Below are 19,949 nucleotides of genomic sequence, written 5' to 3'. Positions count from 1 at the left end.
CCTTCCATCTTGTTCTGATGCTTCTTGCGCCATTCTGTATCTTGTTCATAGAATCCTTCAGTATTGCAATTCAAGGTTTGAATTTTTTCTTCAGTTCTTTCTGCTCAGTTCTTTCACATCATCATTTCTTCCATTCACTTTAGCTACTCCACTTTCAAGAGCAAGTTTCAGAGTCTCTTCTGACATTCACTTTGGTTTTTTCTTTCTTTTTTGTCTTTTAAATGACCTTTTGCTTGTTTCATGTATGATGTCTTTGATGTCATCCACAACTCATTTGGTCTTCAGTCATTAGTGTTCAACGCATCATATCTACTCTTGAGATGTTCTCTAAATTCAGGAGGGATATACTCGAGGTCATACTTTGGCTCTTGTGGACTTGTTCTAATTTTCTTCAGCTTCAACTTGAACTTGCATATAAGCATTTGATGGTCTGTTCCACAGTTGCCCGCTGGCCTTGTTCTGACTGATATTGACCTTCTCCATCATCGCTTTCCATAAATGTAGTCAATTTGATTTCTGTGTATTCCATCTGGCAAGGTCCACGTGTATAGTTGCCATTTATGTTAGTGAAAAAAGGTATTTACAATGAATAAATCATTGGTCTTGCAAAATTCTATCATGTGATCGATCTCCAGCGTCATTTCTATTACCAACGCCATATTTTCCAACTTCTGATCCTTTGTTTCCAGCGTTTGCATTCCAATCACCAGTAATTATCAGTGCATCTTTATTGCATGTTTAATCAATTTCAGACTGCATAAGTTAATGAAAATCTTCAATTTCTTTATCTTTGGCATTAGTGCTGATGGTAAATTTGAATAATAGTCATATTAACTGGTCTTCTTGCAGGCATCTGGATATTACCCTATCACTGACAGCATTGTACGTCAGGATAGATCTTGAAATGTTCTATCCTCTTCAATTTGTCATTGCCAGCATTTTTTAGCACAGTAGATCGGAGATTGTTTAATGCAAAATGGCCACTACCGGTCTATTTCAGGTCGTTAATGCCTAGGGTATCAATCTACGTGTCCATTTCATTTCTGATGACTTCAGTTTTCCTAGAGTCGTACTTCATACATTCCAATATTCTGATTATTTATGGATGTTTGCAGCTGTTTCTTCTCATTTTGAGTCATGCCAAATTGTGAGGATGGGAACATGCAAATAAGGTATATGGAACCCTAACAAGGGGATTGGTCAGTTTTGTGATCCCACTAGGCTGAAAAATTAGTCATCTCAGAGGTGGACAGAGGGGATATTCAGTACCACCAAGAAGAGACGGGAGTGAAGGGTGTCCTTTGGATCCAGGGTCCCTGCACTGAGAACCTCCTAGACCCAAGAGACACAGAGGGAGAGAGATGCAACACCAGAGACAACACAAGATGGCACAGTGGACTTTCTGCCCACAGAGTAAGGCAGCTACAGTGGGTGTGCCAACCCACAGAGGGAGAGAGCTGAGCGCCTTCAGGCAGGAGGCTTCCTATGGAGTGGGGTGCTTCTGGATGCTTGTCAGTGGAGCTAGGCTTACCAATGCACGGAGCAAGAAAGCTGAGCACCTTTGGGCCGAGGCTTGCTGGCGGAGTGGGTTGCCCCAGGAACTTATTTTTGGAGCTGAAGGGCTTTGTAACACTTTCCGAGGTTGGAGAGAGGAGCTGTGTCTGACATCCGCCTCCTAGGAATCAGCTCTGGGTTATGGTGATTCTCTCTCCCCATCATGAAGTTAGAGGAGGTTAGATGCCCCTGCCACACCATTTTTACAGAATTCTTCCCTTTTTCATAATTACTGTACCTCCCAGTAACTCCAAGAAGTTAACTTTAAAAATGGAGCCCTGGAGTCTGTGAATTCACAGTAAGTAAACAGGTCAAAGACATAGAAATTGGGAGGTGAACCCATTATTAAAATTTTCATAAATATCATTTATTAGATGAATAGATTTTTAGTTTGTCCTTCAGATTAGGATGAATTTTTTTAAGTATGGTCATTGAAAGTGTTTCTCAGAAATCAGAATCTGTTTATGAAAACTGCTAGTTGAACTTAATAGCCTTTCTAATGTTCACAACAAGGGGGTCTGGTGGCAAAGTGGTTAAGAGCTATGGCGTGCTATGGTTGCTAACCAAAAGGTCACCAGTTCAGACCCACCAGCTGCTCCTTGGAAACCCTATGGGGCAGTTCTACTCTGTCTTATAGGGTCACTGGGAGTCAGAATGGACTCGACAGCAACAAGTTTGTTTTTTTTTTGCGGAAGTTTCACAGTTAACTGTGAACTATATGCTAACGGGGCAAGAGTGTAACCAGGGCATTTTTGTATGTCAGCTGTATTCACAACGCTCAGTAAACAGTCATTGGAAGTGGTGTCATTTGTCAGCCATGTATGCCCCCTGGGTGTGTAGTATGCATTGAGTGTGGGGGATTATTGTGGAAAAACACGAGCTGAACATAACGATCTGAATTAAATAACGAGGGTTATGTAAGGGGGTTATTAAACTTACGACTAACTAGCCACAATCTTACATGACTAATCCGTTTAACTCAATCCAGTATAACCCAGTTTGCAGGTGTCCAAAGGCAGCATGTCCCCCAGATCAGAGATGCTTCCACAAAACTACAGTGAATAGCATTTGTGTTAAAACGATTTAATTTTTTCCAAAAAATCTTTATATTAATAAAGGATACAATATATATAATAATATATACATGATAATAAGGAAGCAAGACAACAGTTGTTTGAGATGATTTCTCAGGTCCAAATCAAATGGTCTCAAGGAAATAACAAATGGTATTAAAATTTTATAGACAGTCTTGTTTAGTGAGGGAAAGAGCATATTATAAAATAGGGTATTCAGTATAAGCTTATTTATGTAACATTTTATACATGTACTTAACTATACATGTAGAATATGAAGGGATGATTTAAGAGGATATTAGCCAAAATGTTGACAGTGGTTCCCTCTAGAGAGTGGTGTTAATTTTGAGGCAAATAAACTCAATATCCATGGACATTAATGAGGCTACATCGTTAGGAATATGGGACAAAATTAAGGTCCAGTTTGGATACAAACCACGGGCTATAATCCCCACTCCTCCCCAGCCTAGTTTTAAGGAATCTGATTTAAAATGGAGGACTGAATCATACCTATGTTCCTGCACACGTGTAGCTCCAAGAGAATTTAACAGCTACTTGTAGAGGGGGACAGTCTGAGCACAGCCTGCTGCCTTTCTTGATAACCCACAGGTGAACCTTGGACTGAAAGACCAGTGAGAGCCTCAGTCTGATTGTGGCTTCATGGACGGGATGACTGTGGGATGACTCCCTCTTACTGGGGCATCCTGATTCAAAACCCATCCCATAGTGGCTGGTGCTATCAGCGCACCCCTCCTCTGTTGCCCTGAGCATATGCCAACTTTCCCAGGTATTGTTTAACTACATGTCTGATTTCTCTGGCACCTGGTCAACCCCACTTGTTTATCAGTTCCCAGTGGGGCGGGAGTAGGGAACTTCCCCTGCAGCACAAGAGAGGTGTGTGCAGACATTCCCTGTGTTGGCTGTTGCGGGTACAGGAGGACTGTGGGTGGAGGACTGACACCCTCTGTTGAAGTTGATCTTGCTCCGTCCCTTCACTATGGGAGTAAAGTGTTGTTCCACCTAACGCCTGTGTGTAAGTTATGTCTTTCTTGGCAACCCTGACACCTGCAACTATGGGGTGGATTACTATCTGCCATGTGATGGGACTTTTCACTTGTTTGACACTACTACTTATCCAGAATTTAGTATGTACCAGGTCTCGTGCTAAATGCTTTGCAGGTATTATCTTATTATTCTTCTCCACAAACTCGTTATACTTGAAATCCCAATTGCCCATGGGAGTAAGGTTAAGTAACTTGCTCAAAATCACATGAACATTAGAGCCAGAATTTGGGCCAGCTCTGTCGAGCTATCAGTCTCTTAGCTGTGACACTCTGATTTTTAACCTTTCACATAGGACTGAAAACAGTTGTGTCATTTGAGATCCACACTTAAGCTGGCGTATCCCGTGTCCTCATGTTGCGTCCGGATCTCATTTTTGCAGTCTTATACTCGTTCTCTGGGAATAATGTATTTCTGTAGGGACTGGAAACTCTTTGGGCTTAAGAAGTTGGTGACAATGTACTTATCCATAGGTCACTTGTTTTCACTACCCTCAGTATAAACAGTGCTCACCTTATGGGGAGTCACAGTTAGAACCTCAGTCTAGACTAACCTAACTAGAGACTAACTGGAGACTAACCTCTAGTTAGACTCTCATTGAGAGTCCTCCTCTTTTTTGTTGACCTTCTACCAAGCATGATATCCTTCTCCAGGGATTGGTCCCTCCTGATAACACGTCCAAGGTACCTGAGACAAAATCTCGCCATCCTTGCCTCTCAGGAGCGTTCTGGCTATACTTCTTCTAAGGCAGATTTATTCATTCCTCTGGTATATTCAAGATTGTTCGCCAGCATTATAACTCAAAGGCATCAATTCTTCAGTCTTCCTTATTCATTATCCAGCTTTCGCATGCATATGAGGTGACTGAAAACACCACGGTCATTGATACAAATTTGTGAAATATTCAGCAGCCTGGCATTATATGACAACTATGGCAAGCCAGCCCTGGACTCCATTCTTCTGCACACTGCCCTGTACACCATCCAAGGTGGTGAGCACGACCAAACATGGCAGTGTCTGTGCAGGGTGTGAGCTCACACAAGATCCAATCTTTCTCTCTAGGAGACTTCTAACCCCTTATATCAGGAGAGCAGGGTTTCTTGAGCAGGTGCCACAGGAGGAACTGTTGGGTGTTGGGGCAGTTCTCTCTGGTACTTCTGTACGTTTTGTGACAATTTTTGTCCCAGACCATCTTTTCAAGGATACTTGTCTAGCAAACGACCTTGGAAGACAGCAATAATGTCTCCCTCTGGGGCAGAGTGCAGCTCTGTCTCCTGTCTCATGGACAGGCTTGCCAGCATTGCAGCCCCCTTATAGGATCAGGGGTTCCCCAGCTGTGATACAGCCCTACTTGGCTCCTTCACATTGCCTCCACGGGACCTGGACTCAAGGGGAACCAATGAGAACATGTGCTCATGCTGCATGGTATGCTATGTAATAAAGTCCTTTCCTCAGACCCAAGAGTCCGCCAGCATCCGTGAAACTGTGGCAGGTGAACTTCTTGGCTTGTTAGTCGGTGGTGGTGGCTGTAGAGTTGGTGCTGACTCATGGTGAACCCACAAAACAACAGAGAAAAATGTAACCCTCATGATCGCCAGCATGCTTGAGTCCACTGTTGCCTTCCAACCCAGGTGGCTCATCTTCCAGTAATATATTTGACAATATTCTGAGGGCTCCCAGTTTTTGTCCCCCTCCTCCCCAACCAGGGCTTAAACCCACTCTTGGTGGCCCTGGCCCTCATTGCCAGCAATAAGATCAAGAACAGAATTTCCCATCTGGCAGCTAGGAGAGCAAATCGCCCAGTGTGACTGGCTATGACAGGTCTACACAGGGTGAACATAGTGATGAGAAATCACAATCAGAGAAAATTACCCCAGAAGAGATGGTGCTTGTGCTAAGTTTTAAAGGGTGAGTAGGAGTTCAACAGAAGAAGAAAGGATACAGGGCTTTACACACAGAGAAAAGGCCTGTGCGTGGAGGCGTGCAGGCAGGAAACAGTATGACCAGTCTGTAGAACTGTTAGGTTGCAGAGTGCAGGGAAACGAGGCTAGAGAGGTAGGCAGGAGACGTGTCCAAGGACCGATGATTACCATTTCATAAATCAAATCATTTTGGCAATCTAAACTTACCTAACCTTCACCCCACCCTCTTGGTTGTTGAGTCATAGCATTCCAGAAGCCTCTGAGGACGGTAACTTACCTCAGCATAGGAATAAGACAAGATTCTGCTCTGTTCTGCCACGATGCCTCCTCTGAAGTTACTGCTCCAAGATAAAACTGGGCTGAAGTGACCGAGTGGTCTTACTCATAAAGGTAAGACTTAGGTTCTGTAAATAATTTCCCATGTGCTCTCCTTGGAAGGCTCTCATGACAGTGTATCAAGGGAGCAACTGTATCATAATTATAATTTTATTGTAAGTATAAACAAGTTCTGGCACCCTTCTCTTTATCCCTCCTACTTCCTGCAACTCAGTGAAGAAGTGAACTCTGCAAACTCACATTTACTTATTCAACAACATATTGGCCATCAAAGGAGGTCATCAAAGCTTCTGCTTCCAGGCAAGACAGAACAGCAGGAACCAGATTCACCATCCCACCTGATACGATAGGAATACCAGAGAAAATAGATGAAACAGATTTTTAAGACTCTTGTGACCAGGCATCTGAGAAACAAACAAGGTGAGCCCTATGACTGCCCCAGCTTACTGCCTGGAGGGTTTGCATGCCATGGAGTAGAGAGGGGGAATCCAGGTAGTGCCTGGATACAGACCTCAGCTGAAGAGATGGGCTGGGAGCCTGAGAGGCTTGGCAGCTCGAGTTCACAGGGAAGGGTACTGGAGAAGAGAGCACTGCACTGAAAGAACTAGGAGGTCTGCAGAGGGTTTCCCTCATGCTTAGAGCTTAGTGCTCAGTGCATGAACGTGAAAAAATCACCTGAGGCTGGGAGAAGAGGCACTCAAAAGATTAGAGTTAATAAGTCTCAGAATTCACACTGGGCTGGAAATACTTTCTCTTCCCACCAGCCAGAGTGGAAAACTCCGTAATTCATGGGGCATCAGGTAGAGTACTTAGTGGACCTTTGCCCCAGTAGTGGGACTAAACCCTGCTCTGGTCCTGCCTAACAAAGTTTAAAAGCAAGATCTGAAAGGACTGAATTATTTCCAAGTACCCCAACTGCACCCAGAACAAAGCACAAGAATATTTATAGAGATACACAAATACTTAGCATCCAATAAGTAAAATTCACAATGTCTGGCATCCAATAAAAAATTTTGAGGTATGTGAAGCAGCAGGAAAATACGGCGTTTTAATGAGGAGGAAAAAATCAATCCATAGAAATCAACCAGAAATGTCACAGATGATAGCATTAGTAGGGAGTAATACTAGAACCATTACTGTAAGTATACTCCAATGATCAAGAAACTAGAGGAAAGACTGAAATGTTAATAGAAATATGGAAGATATTAAAAACACCTAAACCTGATGTAGAGCCATAGGTTATGGTTATGAAAACCATAAGGTTAATATCATACTTTATGATTAAACAAACACTTTTCCCCCAAAATTGGAAACAAAGGATAGATACCCACTCTTACCACTTTTTATTCATTGCCCTGGTTGTTCTAGCCTTTAGCCAGTGCATTCAGGCAAGGGGGGAAACCCAAGGCAGCCAGGTGGGAAAAGACAATGTAAAAGTGTCTTCACTTAGACATGACATGATCATCTATGTAGAAAACCCTACAGAGCATACAGACAGACAAACCAAAAATCACTAGACTAGTATGTGAGCTTAGCAAGGTTACAGGATAGACAATCAATATACAAAACCAATTATATTTCTATCGCCTAGCAGCAAATAATCAGAAATTGAAATTCAAAACAATGGCACTGGCAACAACATCAAAAAACATAAGGTATGTAGGGATTGTGGTGGAAGAATAATGACCAACCCTCCTCCCCCCGCCCCAAAGATGTTCATGTCCTAATCCCCAGAACCTGATGTTACCTTACATGGCAAGAGAGACTTTGCAGATGTGATTAAGTTAAGGATTTTGTGGCAAAGAGACAATTTTTGGATTGTGGGGAGGGTGGAAGACAACCTATTCTTACGGAGAGGGGAGAAACTTTCCTGGCTGTGGTCAGAGGGAGATGTGACTGCTGAAAAAGGGTCAGAGGGAGATGCAGTGTTTGTTTTTGAAGATGGAATAAGTGGGCAAACAGCCAAGGAATGAGGGTGGCCACTAGAAGCTATAAGCTAAAAAAAAAAAAGTTGGCAAGGACATGAGGAAATTGTAACCCCCATCCATTGTTGGTGGGATGCAAAATGGTACAGTCGTTGTGGAAAACAGTGTGGTGGTTCCTCAAAAGACTAAAAATATAACTACCATATGACCTAGCAATCCCACTCCTAGGTATATACCTAAAAGACCTGAAAGCAAAGACTCAAACAGAGACTTGTACACCAATGTCCACTGCAGCACTATTAACAATAACCAAAAGGTGGAAGCAACCTAAACGCCCATCAACAGATGAATGGGTAAACAAAATGTGGTAAATACATACAATGGCATACTACTCAGCCAGTAAGAGAAATGAAGTCTTGATGTACGCTACAATATGGACATACTTACAATGACCAAAAAAAAAGTAGCTGCTAAGGCTGTTTATGTACAGCCAAACCTCATGGGATCTGGTTCCTTGGTTTGGAGGTTTAGGATCATGGTTTCATGGGACATCCCAGTTATTGGCCTAATAAAGTGTTTAGTACTTCTGTTCTACACCTCTTGGTTCATTATGTACTGTGTGGGGTCTTAAAAGCTTGCAAGCTTTGTAAGCTTTTAAGGCACAACAATTGGTCTCTGTTCACCTGGAACAAGAGAGGAAAGAGTCAGGAGTAGGAAGAGGACGTGGAATGTATCGCTAATTGCTTCTATGAACAACTGCCTTCTTTGCCCTGAGACCAGAAGAACTGGATGGTGTCCAGTTGCCATTACTAAACATTTTGATCAAAGATTCCATAGGAGAATCCTGGTCAAAAGGGAGAAAATACACAACAGAATTTCAAGTTCTCATAGACTCCAGACTTTCTGGAGCCATGGAGGCTGGATGTACCCCTGAGACTATTGTCCTGAGATAATCTTTCAACCATAAACCTAAAATATCCCCTGAAGTCTTAAAACCAAACAATAGTTTAGCTTAACTAGTAAAGAATGTCTGTCTTAGGAAGCACTGTGCTCGCCGAAGATCTATATGGGATCAAATAGACAACAGCAACTCAAAAGATTATATAGGAACCTTAGGGGGGAGTGAGTTTATTGCTAATGGGAAGGAACAATTCAGAAAAGGAGCGTGAGAATGGTTGCACAACTCGAAGACTGTGATCAATGTCACAGAATTATACCTGTAGAAGCTGTTGAACTGACGTCTGTTTTGCTGTGTATATTCTAAACAACAAAATAAAAGTTTTTTTTTTTTTTTTTAAAGCAAGTAAATTGATTATCCCTTAGAGCCTTATCTGGTGGAGGACTAGTACCCAGAATATATACATATATATTTAAAAAGATTCTCACAACTCAGAAATAAATCCAAAAACCTAATTAAAAATGGGCAAAATATTTGAACGCTTTTTTTTACCAAAGAAGACATATCAGTACCAAAAAATAGTAAGAACACAAACCAATTTTCTAAACTGGGCAAAAGATTTGAGACAATTTACCAAAGTAGATATATGGATGTCAAATAAGCCCATGAAGAGGTGCTCGACGTCATTAGTCATTAGGAAAATGCTTATCAAAACTGTAAGGAGACACTATTACACACCTATTAAAAACAAAACAAAACTCAAAGCTAGTGCCATCGAGTCAATTCTGACTCATAGCGACCCTACAGGACAGAGTAAAACTGCCCCATAGAGTTTCCAAGGAGCGCCTGGTGGATTTGAACTGCTGACCCTTTGGTTAGCAGCCATAGCACTTAGCCACTACGCCACCAGGGTTTCCACACACCTATTAAAAAGACTGATTATACCAAGTGCTGACAAAGATGTAGAGCAACTGGAACTCTCCACATGTAACAGTGACATAAAACAGTACAACCGTGTGGGGAAACAAATCGGCTATTTCTTATAAACATACACTTACCATGTAATATAGCCATTTCACTCCTAGGTATTTACCCACAGGATATGAGAGTATACGTCCATACAAAGACTTATACACAAATGTTTATAGTAGCTTTACTTGTGATGTGGAATATAAAAACAAAAGAGGCACCTGGCTTAAAATAAAATGGCTGGACTAACACTAAGACTCACTATACCCTTTCACAGAGATTCAAGCCCTGTTGCTTAGGAACCAACCCTGTCATTGAGGAAATGCTTTCTTTGTGGTCAGGGGTCTGTAACGAAATTCCTTATATTAATCTTCTTAAAAACAAAAAAACAAAACCAAACCCAGTGCCGTCGAGTCGATTTCGACTCATAGTGACCCTATAGGACAGAGCAGAACTGCCCCATTGAGTTTCCAAGGAGCGCCTAGTGGATCTGAATTGCAGACCCTTGGGTTAGCAGCCGTAGCTTATATGCTTTGAGCAAGGTAATGTTTAACAACCTGTGCCTGACAGTATCCTTCATGTCATCATCATGCCATTGTTTTGTGACAGTCATGAGACCCCTCCACGACCACATACCTTCCAATTAGGTCCTTTAGCCAATCAATGTATTCCAGCTGTGTTAACATAACCAATAATATTAAAAATCACACTTTGCTTTGTCCTGCCGTTTATTAACCTTAATTGCTGTAAACCAATCAGGATATTGTGCTTTGTAGCTCTTCCTACAACACTAAAACTATGTGGGATTTGCACCCTCTCCCTGGGATCCGTAAGCTTCAGACTCTGTGGTTTTCACCACCCCCGTTCAAATGATACATTGGCTTCAAATAAAGTAAAATCTCTTTGATTTTACTTTAATAGAGTTGGAAAGTCTTTTCTCTACACTTGCTATAGCCTAAAACTGGAAAACACACGAATGCCCATCATTTGTGTGTTGTGAATAGATACAGTGCACTTTGGATAAACAAAGCGCACTATATTCATACAACGGACTACCACCCAGCAATACAAAGTGTGAACTATGGGTGAATCTCAAAATAATTATGCTGAGTGAAAAGAAGCCAGACAACAAAGAATACAGCCTCTATGCTGCACTTGTATGAATTTCTAGAACACGGAAAGTAATCTATAGTGACAAAAGCAAATCGGTGCTTCCCTTGAGACAGGTTCCAGTAGAAGGGAGGGATTACGAAGGGACAGCAGGGAACTCTGGGATGATGAATATGTTTGTTATCTTCATTGTCATCGTGATTTCACAGTTATATACATGCATCAAAACTTACCAAATTCCAAACTTTAAAGTACAGTTTAAATGTCAATTATACCACAATAGGGCTGTTAAAAAATATATTGGGAGCTTAACTTTGCTGAAGGGAAAGACAACACACAATATAGGAGAAATCAGCACAATTTGACCAAGGCAAAGTCATAGAAGTTTCCTGAACACATCCAGACATCTTGAGGGACAGTTACCGGGGCTGAGGGCTGGGGACCGTGGTCTTGGGGGACATCTCGGTCAATTGGCATAACATAGTTCATAAAGAAAATGTTCTAGGTTCTACTTTGGTGAGTCGAGTCTGGGATCTTAAAATCTTGACAGCGACCTTCTAAGAGACCTCTATTGGTCCCATTCTGTGCAAAGCAAAAGAGAATGAAGAATACCAAAGACACAAGGAAAATATTAGTCCTAAAAACTAATGGACCACAAGAACCGCAGCCTCCACCAGTCTGAGCCCAGGACTTGATGGTGCCCAACTACCACCACTGACCGCTCTGACAGGGATCACGATAGAGGGTCCCGGATAGAGTGGGAGAAAAACATGGAATAAAATTCAAATTCACAAAAAAAGACCAGACTTACTGGTCTGACAGAGACTGGAGAAACCCCCAGGACTAAGCCCCTGGACACCTTCTTAACTTAGAACTGAAGCCACTCCTGAATCCATCTTTTCAGCCAAAGATTAGACAGGCCTACAAACTAACACACATGAGGAGCGTGCTGCTTAGTTTGATCAAGTATATGAGACCAAATGGGCAACACCTGCCCAAAAGGGAAGATGAGAAGGCAGGAAGGGACAGGAGAACTAGATGGACATGGAAAACCCAGGGTATGAAGGAAAAGGGGGAGAGTGCTGATACATTGTGGGGGTTGCAACCAGAGTCGCGATTCGTATTTAAATTTTTGAATGAGAAACTAATTTGCACTGCAAACTTTCACCTAAAGCACAAATTTACTTGATGGTGCTTTAGGTGAAAGTTATTTATATACATATTGGGAGCACATTAAAAAATACAGGTGGTCTGCCAGGTATTGGTGATACAGTGGTGAGCAGAAAAGACAAGGCAAGGTCCCCACCCTCCTGGATCTGAAGACATGAAGCAATCCTCCTTTCCATTTTCTTCCTCATGGCCTCCACAACTGGCCACACACACTCCCTTTCCAGTGACTACGTACTGGGTCACAGGAGGAAGTTACTATAAGCGCAGATGATTTGTTAAATCATTGCCTCAAGGCTTCTAGAGGTCATGGTGTTGATCCAAGAGCTTGAAGCTAGACTTTGCAGCTATTTGCAGCAGGACAGAATTCTTTTGGTTCTGGCCTCGGTTACTCCTGTTACAATCATTTTTGAGCTCTTAGAGAAGTCTATTAGCTTTCTTAGAAGAGGAACACTGGGCTAGAAACAAGGGCTCAAGTCAAAGACATCTGTGAAGAAGTTAAGAATATATTTTTACACAAAAAAACTCATGTGTTGTGTAAGTTTTTCTTTGCCAACCATGCCTGCCCCACCCCAGGTATTTTCGTAGGCACACTGTTTTGTTTTACAGTAACATGTAAAAAAAAAAAACCAGCATAGTGCACTTAGAAAAATACCTGGAGGGGAGGGGAGGAAGGTCACACTTGGCAGAAAGCATATAACGCACATCATTTGCGTAAAAATATGGTAGTACAAGTATGTCCTTTGGCTGAATGAGGGTTGTCTTCCTTTTTCCCTCTGCCCTTTGGGGTTGGGAGTGAAAAGGAATGGGATTGGTAACTAATCAGAATAAATGAATAATCTTTTTAAGAATCAGCACAAAGCTGGTTCCTATGAGGCAGAGGTTAAAGATGTCCCAAACATCCAACTTTTCCAAGCTGCTGTCCCACTCCATCGTCTCTAACATCAGCTCCTCCGCCTCCGCTCACTACCCTCCCTCCCGTCTTTGGGTTCCTTAATTCGCTGCAGCCTCTCCCAGAGCTCATGGCGGTACTTACAGTCAAGTGGCTTATTGGGGAAGTAATAGGGCAGAACCTGGGATCAGGATCATCCTGGAAGTAACAGGATCAGCTCAGGACGCAGTTTCTCCCTCAGGACAGCTTCTCGCCCTGGGCCCTGCTGGAACCTTCTGGGGCAGGTGTTACAACTCTTAGCTCCGTGGGCTGGCACGCCCCACCTAAGGGACTGGCATGGTGCTGCCGCCTCTGGCTGTCTCCCGAGTTACAGCTCTTCTCTCGCCCTCCATGTCTCCCTTTGAAGCTTAGCGGATGGCAAAACTGACCAATCCCCTCGCTAGGGCTCCATACACCTTATTTGCATGGTGCCATGTACCTTTTTTTATGTACCTTACCTACATTTTCAGCAAACTATCCAATCCCCTTGGTAGAACAAAAGCACCTCATTTACATAGTCCCACTCAGTCATTTGGTGGGAGTCACAAAGACTACAGCCAGAAGGGCCATATTAAGTAATTCACTGCACTACACAGAAGCAACATGAGTTATGGATTTGTGTTTTTATGCATAAAAATGAATTATATGAGAATGATGCACTGGACTTAGAAGAACCAGCAAACCACCAGCCCCTGAGCACAGACCAGCTGCTTCACAGCTGAAAGATGAGAGACAAAGATGGTTTCAGGATTCACCTGTGATGAGAAAAAACCAGATTACTAAAACTGTGACCCAGCAAGTTCACTCCTAGGTATACCTGTTATGGATTGAATTAAACCCAAAAAACAAAGCCCGTTGCCGTTGAGTCGATTCCGACTCATAGCAACCCTATAGGACAGAGTAGAACTGCCCCACAGAGTTTCCAAGGAGCACCTGGTGGATTCGAACTGCAGACAGTTTGGTTAGAAGCTGTAGCTCTTAACCATTATGCCACCGGGGTTTCCATGGATCAAATTACGTCCCCCAAAATACGTGTTGTAAACCCTAACCCCTACACCTGTGGATGTAATCCCATTTGGGAAGAGGATTTCCTTGTTATGTTAACGAGGCCGTATCAGCGTAGTGTGTCTTCAGCCAATCACTTTTGAGATATAAAAGAAGTAGATTAGGCACCGAAGCAGGCAAGCACAGATGGGGACAGATAGATGCCACACGAACATGGCCAAGGAACCTAGGAACAAAAGCTGAGAGCTAAGGTCTGTCCCCAAGAGTCCACAGACAGCCTTCCCCTAAAGCCAGCACCCTGAATTCAGACTTCTAGCCTAGACTGGGAGAAAACAAATTTCTGTTTGTTAAAACACCCACTTGTGGTATTTCTGTTAGAGCAGGAAGACTTGAGAATAGGAACACAGTCTAATACCTGTACGCTCATGTTCACTGCAGCACTTTTCACAACAGCCAGAAGGTGGGAACAACCTAAATGTCCATCAGCAGATGACCTGATCCATTTTACTTTTTCCTCATAGTTTGATCAAGTTTTGCTTTATATATTTTGACATTACCTTTTAGGTGTATATACTTGTTACAGCATTTTGGTGAATTCAAGAGATTTCCATTGTAATTTCTTTAAACTTCTGTGTGCTATTCACCACTTCCCAGATGTTTTGTTTTGAAGGGCTAGTATTTACCTGGCCTTTTTACATCCCTTTAGTTTCAACTTTACAGTATTTTAGATGTTTCTTAAAAGTGCACAAGGCCTTATTTTTAAAGTATCAAATCCAACACTCTTCGCCTTTTACTGTAGCACCTAGTCCATTTACAGTTACCATACTGAAATCTCATTCTCCTATCTTAAACCTATTTCTACTGCCTTCTAATTATTCTGCCCTTTTTATTTTTTGCATTCTTAACTTCGTAGACATGTTTTTTAAATTCCTTTTTTTCCTTTACAAGTTTGAAAGACAGCCTCATTCCTGTTCTTTAGTGATTAACCTACACACGGCAACATGCTCCTTTACTTTACCAAAGTCTACAGTTTTAAGAATACAAGGACCTTAGAACACTGTAATTTACCTACCAACTTACTGTCACCTTGCGTTTGAGCTGTACTTTAACCCCAGAAGACATCAATATTGTTGTACACAGTTAATGTTCAGATCTATAAGCATATTTATTATATTATTAACTCATTCCTTCTTGCAAATTAGACCTTCTGAGATCATTTTCTTTCTGGTAGTAAAAAATTTCTTTAGGTCTTTTGATAAAAACTTCAGATTTTGTTTAAAATTTTGAAAGAAACTTCTGCTGGGTATATAGTTCTATCTTGAACAGTTTTCTCTCTGAATGTGAAGTGCCGAGAAGCCGGCTGTTCGTCTAATTATTACCCATCTGATGATAGCGAGTCATGTCATCCTGACTGCTTTTAGGATTTTGGCCTTGGAGCGCTAAAGTTTCAATCATTTCTCTGGATACGAAATTGTCTTCCCTGTTTACAATGTGTTAGACTTGCTAACTGTGACTGTTTTTCATCAGTTCTGGAAATTCTTAGCTGTCATCTCAGATGCTGCCTCCGCCCAGTCTCTTTCTCTTTTCCTTTTGGAACTCTAACTAGATGTTGGGCCGCCTTCTATTTTCTGAGTCTCAACCTCTCTCATACTTTGTTAAGTTCCTCAGCTCTATTTTCTTGTTAAGTAACTATTCCATAACCAAAAACCAAATCTGCTGCCGTGGAGTCGATTCCGACTCATAGCGACCCTACAGGTCAGAGTAGAACTGCCCCTCAGTCCAAGGAGCCCCTGGTGGATCTGAACCGCTGACCTACGGTTAGCAGCTGGAGCACTTAACCATTACGCCAGTAACTGTTCAGACGGGTTGAATCCGCTGTTAAAGCCTTTCATAGTTTCTCATTTCATTTGTTGTATCTATTTGACTCGTCTACAGATCAGCTTGGTCAAATTTTTTTTTTATAGACTATTGACCTTTACTCATATTTCAAGTTTTTTACCTTATTAAACATATTCTGAGTTCGATAACTGAGGTATGTGAAGCTTTTCAGGCCAGATTCTATTGTTTCTGCTAGATCAAGTTTGTGATGCCTTGTTTCCTCGTGTATTTTTTGACCAAAAAAAAAAAAAAAAACCCACTGCCGTCGAGTTGATTTCAACTCCTGGCAACCCCACAGGATGCAGTCAACTTGCCCCATGGGATTTCCAAGGCTGCAATCTCTAAGGAAGTGGGCTGCCAACCTTTCTACCCCAGAGTGGCTGGTGGGCTTGAACCGCTGACCCTCCGGTTAGCAGCCAGGCCTGTTTTCATGGTATCTTATCTGTGGAGGTTCTTTGAGGCCTGGGCTGCATCGTCACCTTTCCGAGAGGAAGGGATTTACTTCTGCCAGGGCCTGAAGCCATGACCACTTTAAACTCTTGTCTCCAGGCTTTTGTGACCTTACTGTTGTGTGCAGTTGAGCTGATGCTGACTCGCAGCAGCCCTATAGGACAGAGGAGAACTGTAACTGTATTCAGGGCCAGGATGTGGTTCCGTACCCTCAGGAACGTTCCTCCCACCAAGGATGAAGACAGGCAGTTTTCTCGCAGTGCCCGGGACGCAGGCTACTTTTCACTGTTACGTTTATACCGAGGATGTGGCTACTGGTAGGTCCGGCCTTATTCAGAGGATGGGGTGTGCCTTGGGTACCTAGTGCTACTATAGCAGAACTACCACAAGTGGGTGGCTTTAACCCACAGAAATTTATTTCCTCACAGTTTAGGAGGCCAGAGTCCAAATTCAGGGTCCTGACCCTACAGGAAGCTGCTCTCTCTCCCTATGTCTGCTCTGGGGGAAGGTCCTTGTTTCCTTCCAGCTTCTATTCCTAAATTCCTTGGCAATCACGTGGCTTTTATCTTCCCCTAGTTTGTGCTTACTTGCTTGCTTCATCTGCTTTTATTTCTCAAAAAAGATTGATTTAAGACACACCCTACACTAATCCTGCCTCACTAACAAAACGAAGAGAACCAATTCCCAAATGGGATTATAACCACAATTGATCAGAGCATCTATGTACTATACAAAAAATGATCTCCAGTTTAATAAATCTCTCTGGCTAGTTAACATATCATTTTTCATGTCTTGATTTTTTTTTTTTAACTGTCAAATAAAGCCACGATTCTGGAATAAATTCTAAAGTATGACTGCACATGTCAATTTAAATGAAAATGCAATTCAGGCTTATACGCAGGGTATACATTTATTAACAGTGAAAAAGCAGTTTGTCCAAGGTCAATGTTTACAAAATACGAAGAGCGCAGCCGCAGCCTGGATAGCTCCAGTCAGGCATGGTCTCACCTGCTCAGGGTTCTCTCTCACTCATTTTGACCGTTTCTCCCTTTACCTCTAACCAAATTTTTAACTTAAAAAAAAAATAAAGGCAAACAAGAACATTTAACGCCTGACAGTTTTAGCAATTAATTACTAGGGAAAACATATTAAACAAGTTATCTGCACCCAAGTCATAGGCATTTTAAAAGAAAATTATCTGCTGAAAAAGGAAAAGACGAGACTAGATAACAGCAGCTGTAACAAGTCAAATAAGCAATTCTGATAAGGCTCATAGATAAGACACTGATGACTAAGATGTACAACTAAGATGTACGTACAAGTCTTCCACCGTATCTACCTTTAATACGCATGCAGAGAGAGACGGCCACAATATTTGTAAGGCTTGGCTTGAGTGCCAAAATGAAGCTTTCCCCTTTTTCCTCCTTAGAGTCTAGAAAACTAATACAGAATCTGGGGACACATAACAATGCAACCTACTGTTTCAACTTCCCTGAAGTAAGGCCAACTGGATAAGAATTCTTGATTTTGGAATGGTTATTTTCTGAAGAGGTTTTATTAAATCTGGAGGTATGTCTTACCTAATTTAAATTAACTAGTGATATTTTTTAGTAAATGTCCTCCTAGGGAAATCTTCATTTAATATTCCTGACTGGCCATAGTTTCACACAGAGGTATCGAGTAAGTATTTTAAGGGAATACTAACCACATTCTTTTCCTATGGGGTATTTCAGTTAATTGTAACCAAATTTAAAAGACTTGTAACTAATTCTTTATATTTTATTCAAGGAGGAATCCATAAGGTTGATCTAGTAACCGGGTCTATGGAGCCTTACTGAGTGAGTATATGGCAAGTGTGGGGTGTAAACCACCTTTTAAAAGCTGATCTACTTCGTGAGGAAGAAGTCAGGTAGACTCTCTTTACTGAATACATCATCTGTAAACCTGCTCTCGCTTACTAGTCGAGAAGCAGCTGCTGTGCTTTGGTCTTAAATTATCATCTTAAAAGGGAAAAGTTTGCCTGAAGGAATACAGAACCTTACTGCTCTGGTATATAAATTTAGTTCTGTTAATCCCTACTTGAAAGAATTTGATTTTTCATTTAAAATTATCCACAATGTTACTTGTCTATGCAGAAATGCTTACTAATTATATAAAGCTTTTTTTTCTTTTTTAAGTCTAAAGCGACATAGGAAATGAAATTCTGGAAAATATTAATATTTATCTAGCAATTATTTAAGTTCTAGGTACTATGGACATGTACTGGAAACTTTTTACCCAATCTAAATAGAGTTTTTATATATATATATATTCTACAATAACCTCAGAGACATCCTGGATACCTTTATCACCTGCCCTATTCTTGCACAGGAATAGGACATGCAGATGTTGAAAAGAACAGCAGGCCTGACAGCAGCAGCACTGGCATTAGCTGGAAGCCTGGCCTAAGGAAAAAGGTCAGTGGCTGGGCTTTATAATAAATAGGAAATATCTCTCACTCCTGACTCTTTACCACTGCTCTTCTCTGAACACCCTCATTACACACAACAGTGACTTGCTGTATAGAATACTTGCTGTATAGAACTTCCCAAAAAGATACTTTACGGACAAGTCCAAACTTTATTTAAAACTACATTTTAAATTTAACGTTACCAAACATCACAACGGAGGTAAAAAGATTAAGACAAGGAAGAAGAGAAAAAAAAGCAAATGAAAGAAAAACACAATGTGTTTCAAGGCTTGAATCTACAGAATTCAATTTCTGATGTTTTAACCTGCCATGGGCAGAAATTAGTACATCTATCAAAAATGCAGTGTCCAACTAATTAACAGTTTTATACAGATCAGAACAGATGTTTATTTAGTGCCATTTTCCTATATGCATTGACTATGTGAAGACAGTTAGATAAGCTTCTGAAGACATCTCATATACTGTGGGCTCCCACTGTTTCTGAAAAACAGAATAGTAATTAAGGCCTTATAAAGTATTTACTGAAGTAAGACATTACCTACTAGAATTTAATATGGTTCTCTTCCATTAAAGTTTTTACTTTAAATATAAGGTTCTTGCAAAGAAAATCCTAATTTAGTCTGCTAAAACAATTTCCAGATCACACACAGTAACAGTTTAAAAGGAACAAGTGAAGGTTTCTGTTTCAAGATATCAGACCGTGCAATATATCTCCTGTCCCTACACAAAAATCCCATTGGTAAAGAAATAAGAAAATAACTATAAAAATGAGTAAACCCGGACCAACTAAGAGAAGGGAGGAAAAACAAAAACAAACAAAAAAATCACATATGATCTTAAAGCAATTGATGGAAAATAACAAAAACAAGATCATTCTGGCTTGAGGCAAGAAACATTTTCCATTTGCCATCGAGTTGGTTCCAACTCAAAAAAGAAGCTGGGACTCTCCTTTGGCTGCAGTGAATGGCCTTATCCTCAGAGGAATACCATGATACGCTTGTACTATAGCCACAAAAGTAAAAGCAGAACTGTGTGTGGACTTTACCAACCGTAATAACATAAGGGAATAAATAAAACCGAACACAGCTGGCAGGACAAAAGTAAAAGCAGAACTCTGTGTGGACTTTACCAACGTTAATAACGTAAGGGGATAAATGAAACTCAACACAGCTGGCAGGAGGTGGGGGAAGGAGGGTGGC

The 19,949-nt window shown here is 41.4% G+C and overlaps 1 protein-coding gene across 12 annotated transcripts in view; it reads right to left on the bottom strand.

Annotated features, from left to right (window-relative positions):
* Nucleotides 1–385: 385 nt before the first annotated feature.
* The window catches only part of PCM1 (pericentriolar material 1), a 112,154-nt gene continuing 92,590 nt past the window's right edge, over nt 386–19,949 (bottom strand). For all 12 annotated transcript variants that reach the window (XM_049866615.1, XM_049866619.1, XM_049866623.1 and 9 more), the window contains one exon: nt 386–19,230. In XM_049866615.1, coding sequence (XP_049722572.1) covers nt 19,205–19,230 — 26 coding nt within the window. In that variant the 3' untranslated portion in view covers nt 386–19,204. The remainder of the gene's footprint in view (nt 19,231–19,949) is intronic.

The sequence above is a fragment of the Elephas maximus genome, chromosome 22 (genome assembly GCF_024166365.1).
Source record: "Elephas maximus indicus isolate mEleMax1 chromosome 22, mEleMax1 primary haplotype, whole genome shotgun sequence".
NCBI lineage: Eukaryota > Metazoa > Chordata > Mammalia > Proboscidea > Elephantidae > Elephas > Elephas maximus.
Note: the sequence above shows the minus strand (reverse complement) of the source record. Positions and strands in the feature narration are given on the sequence as shown.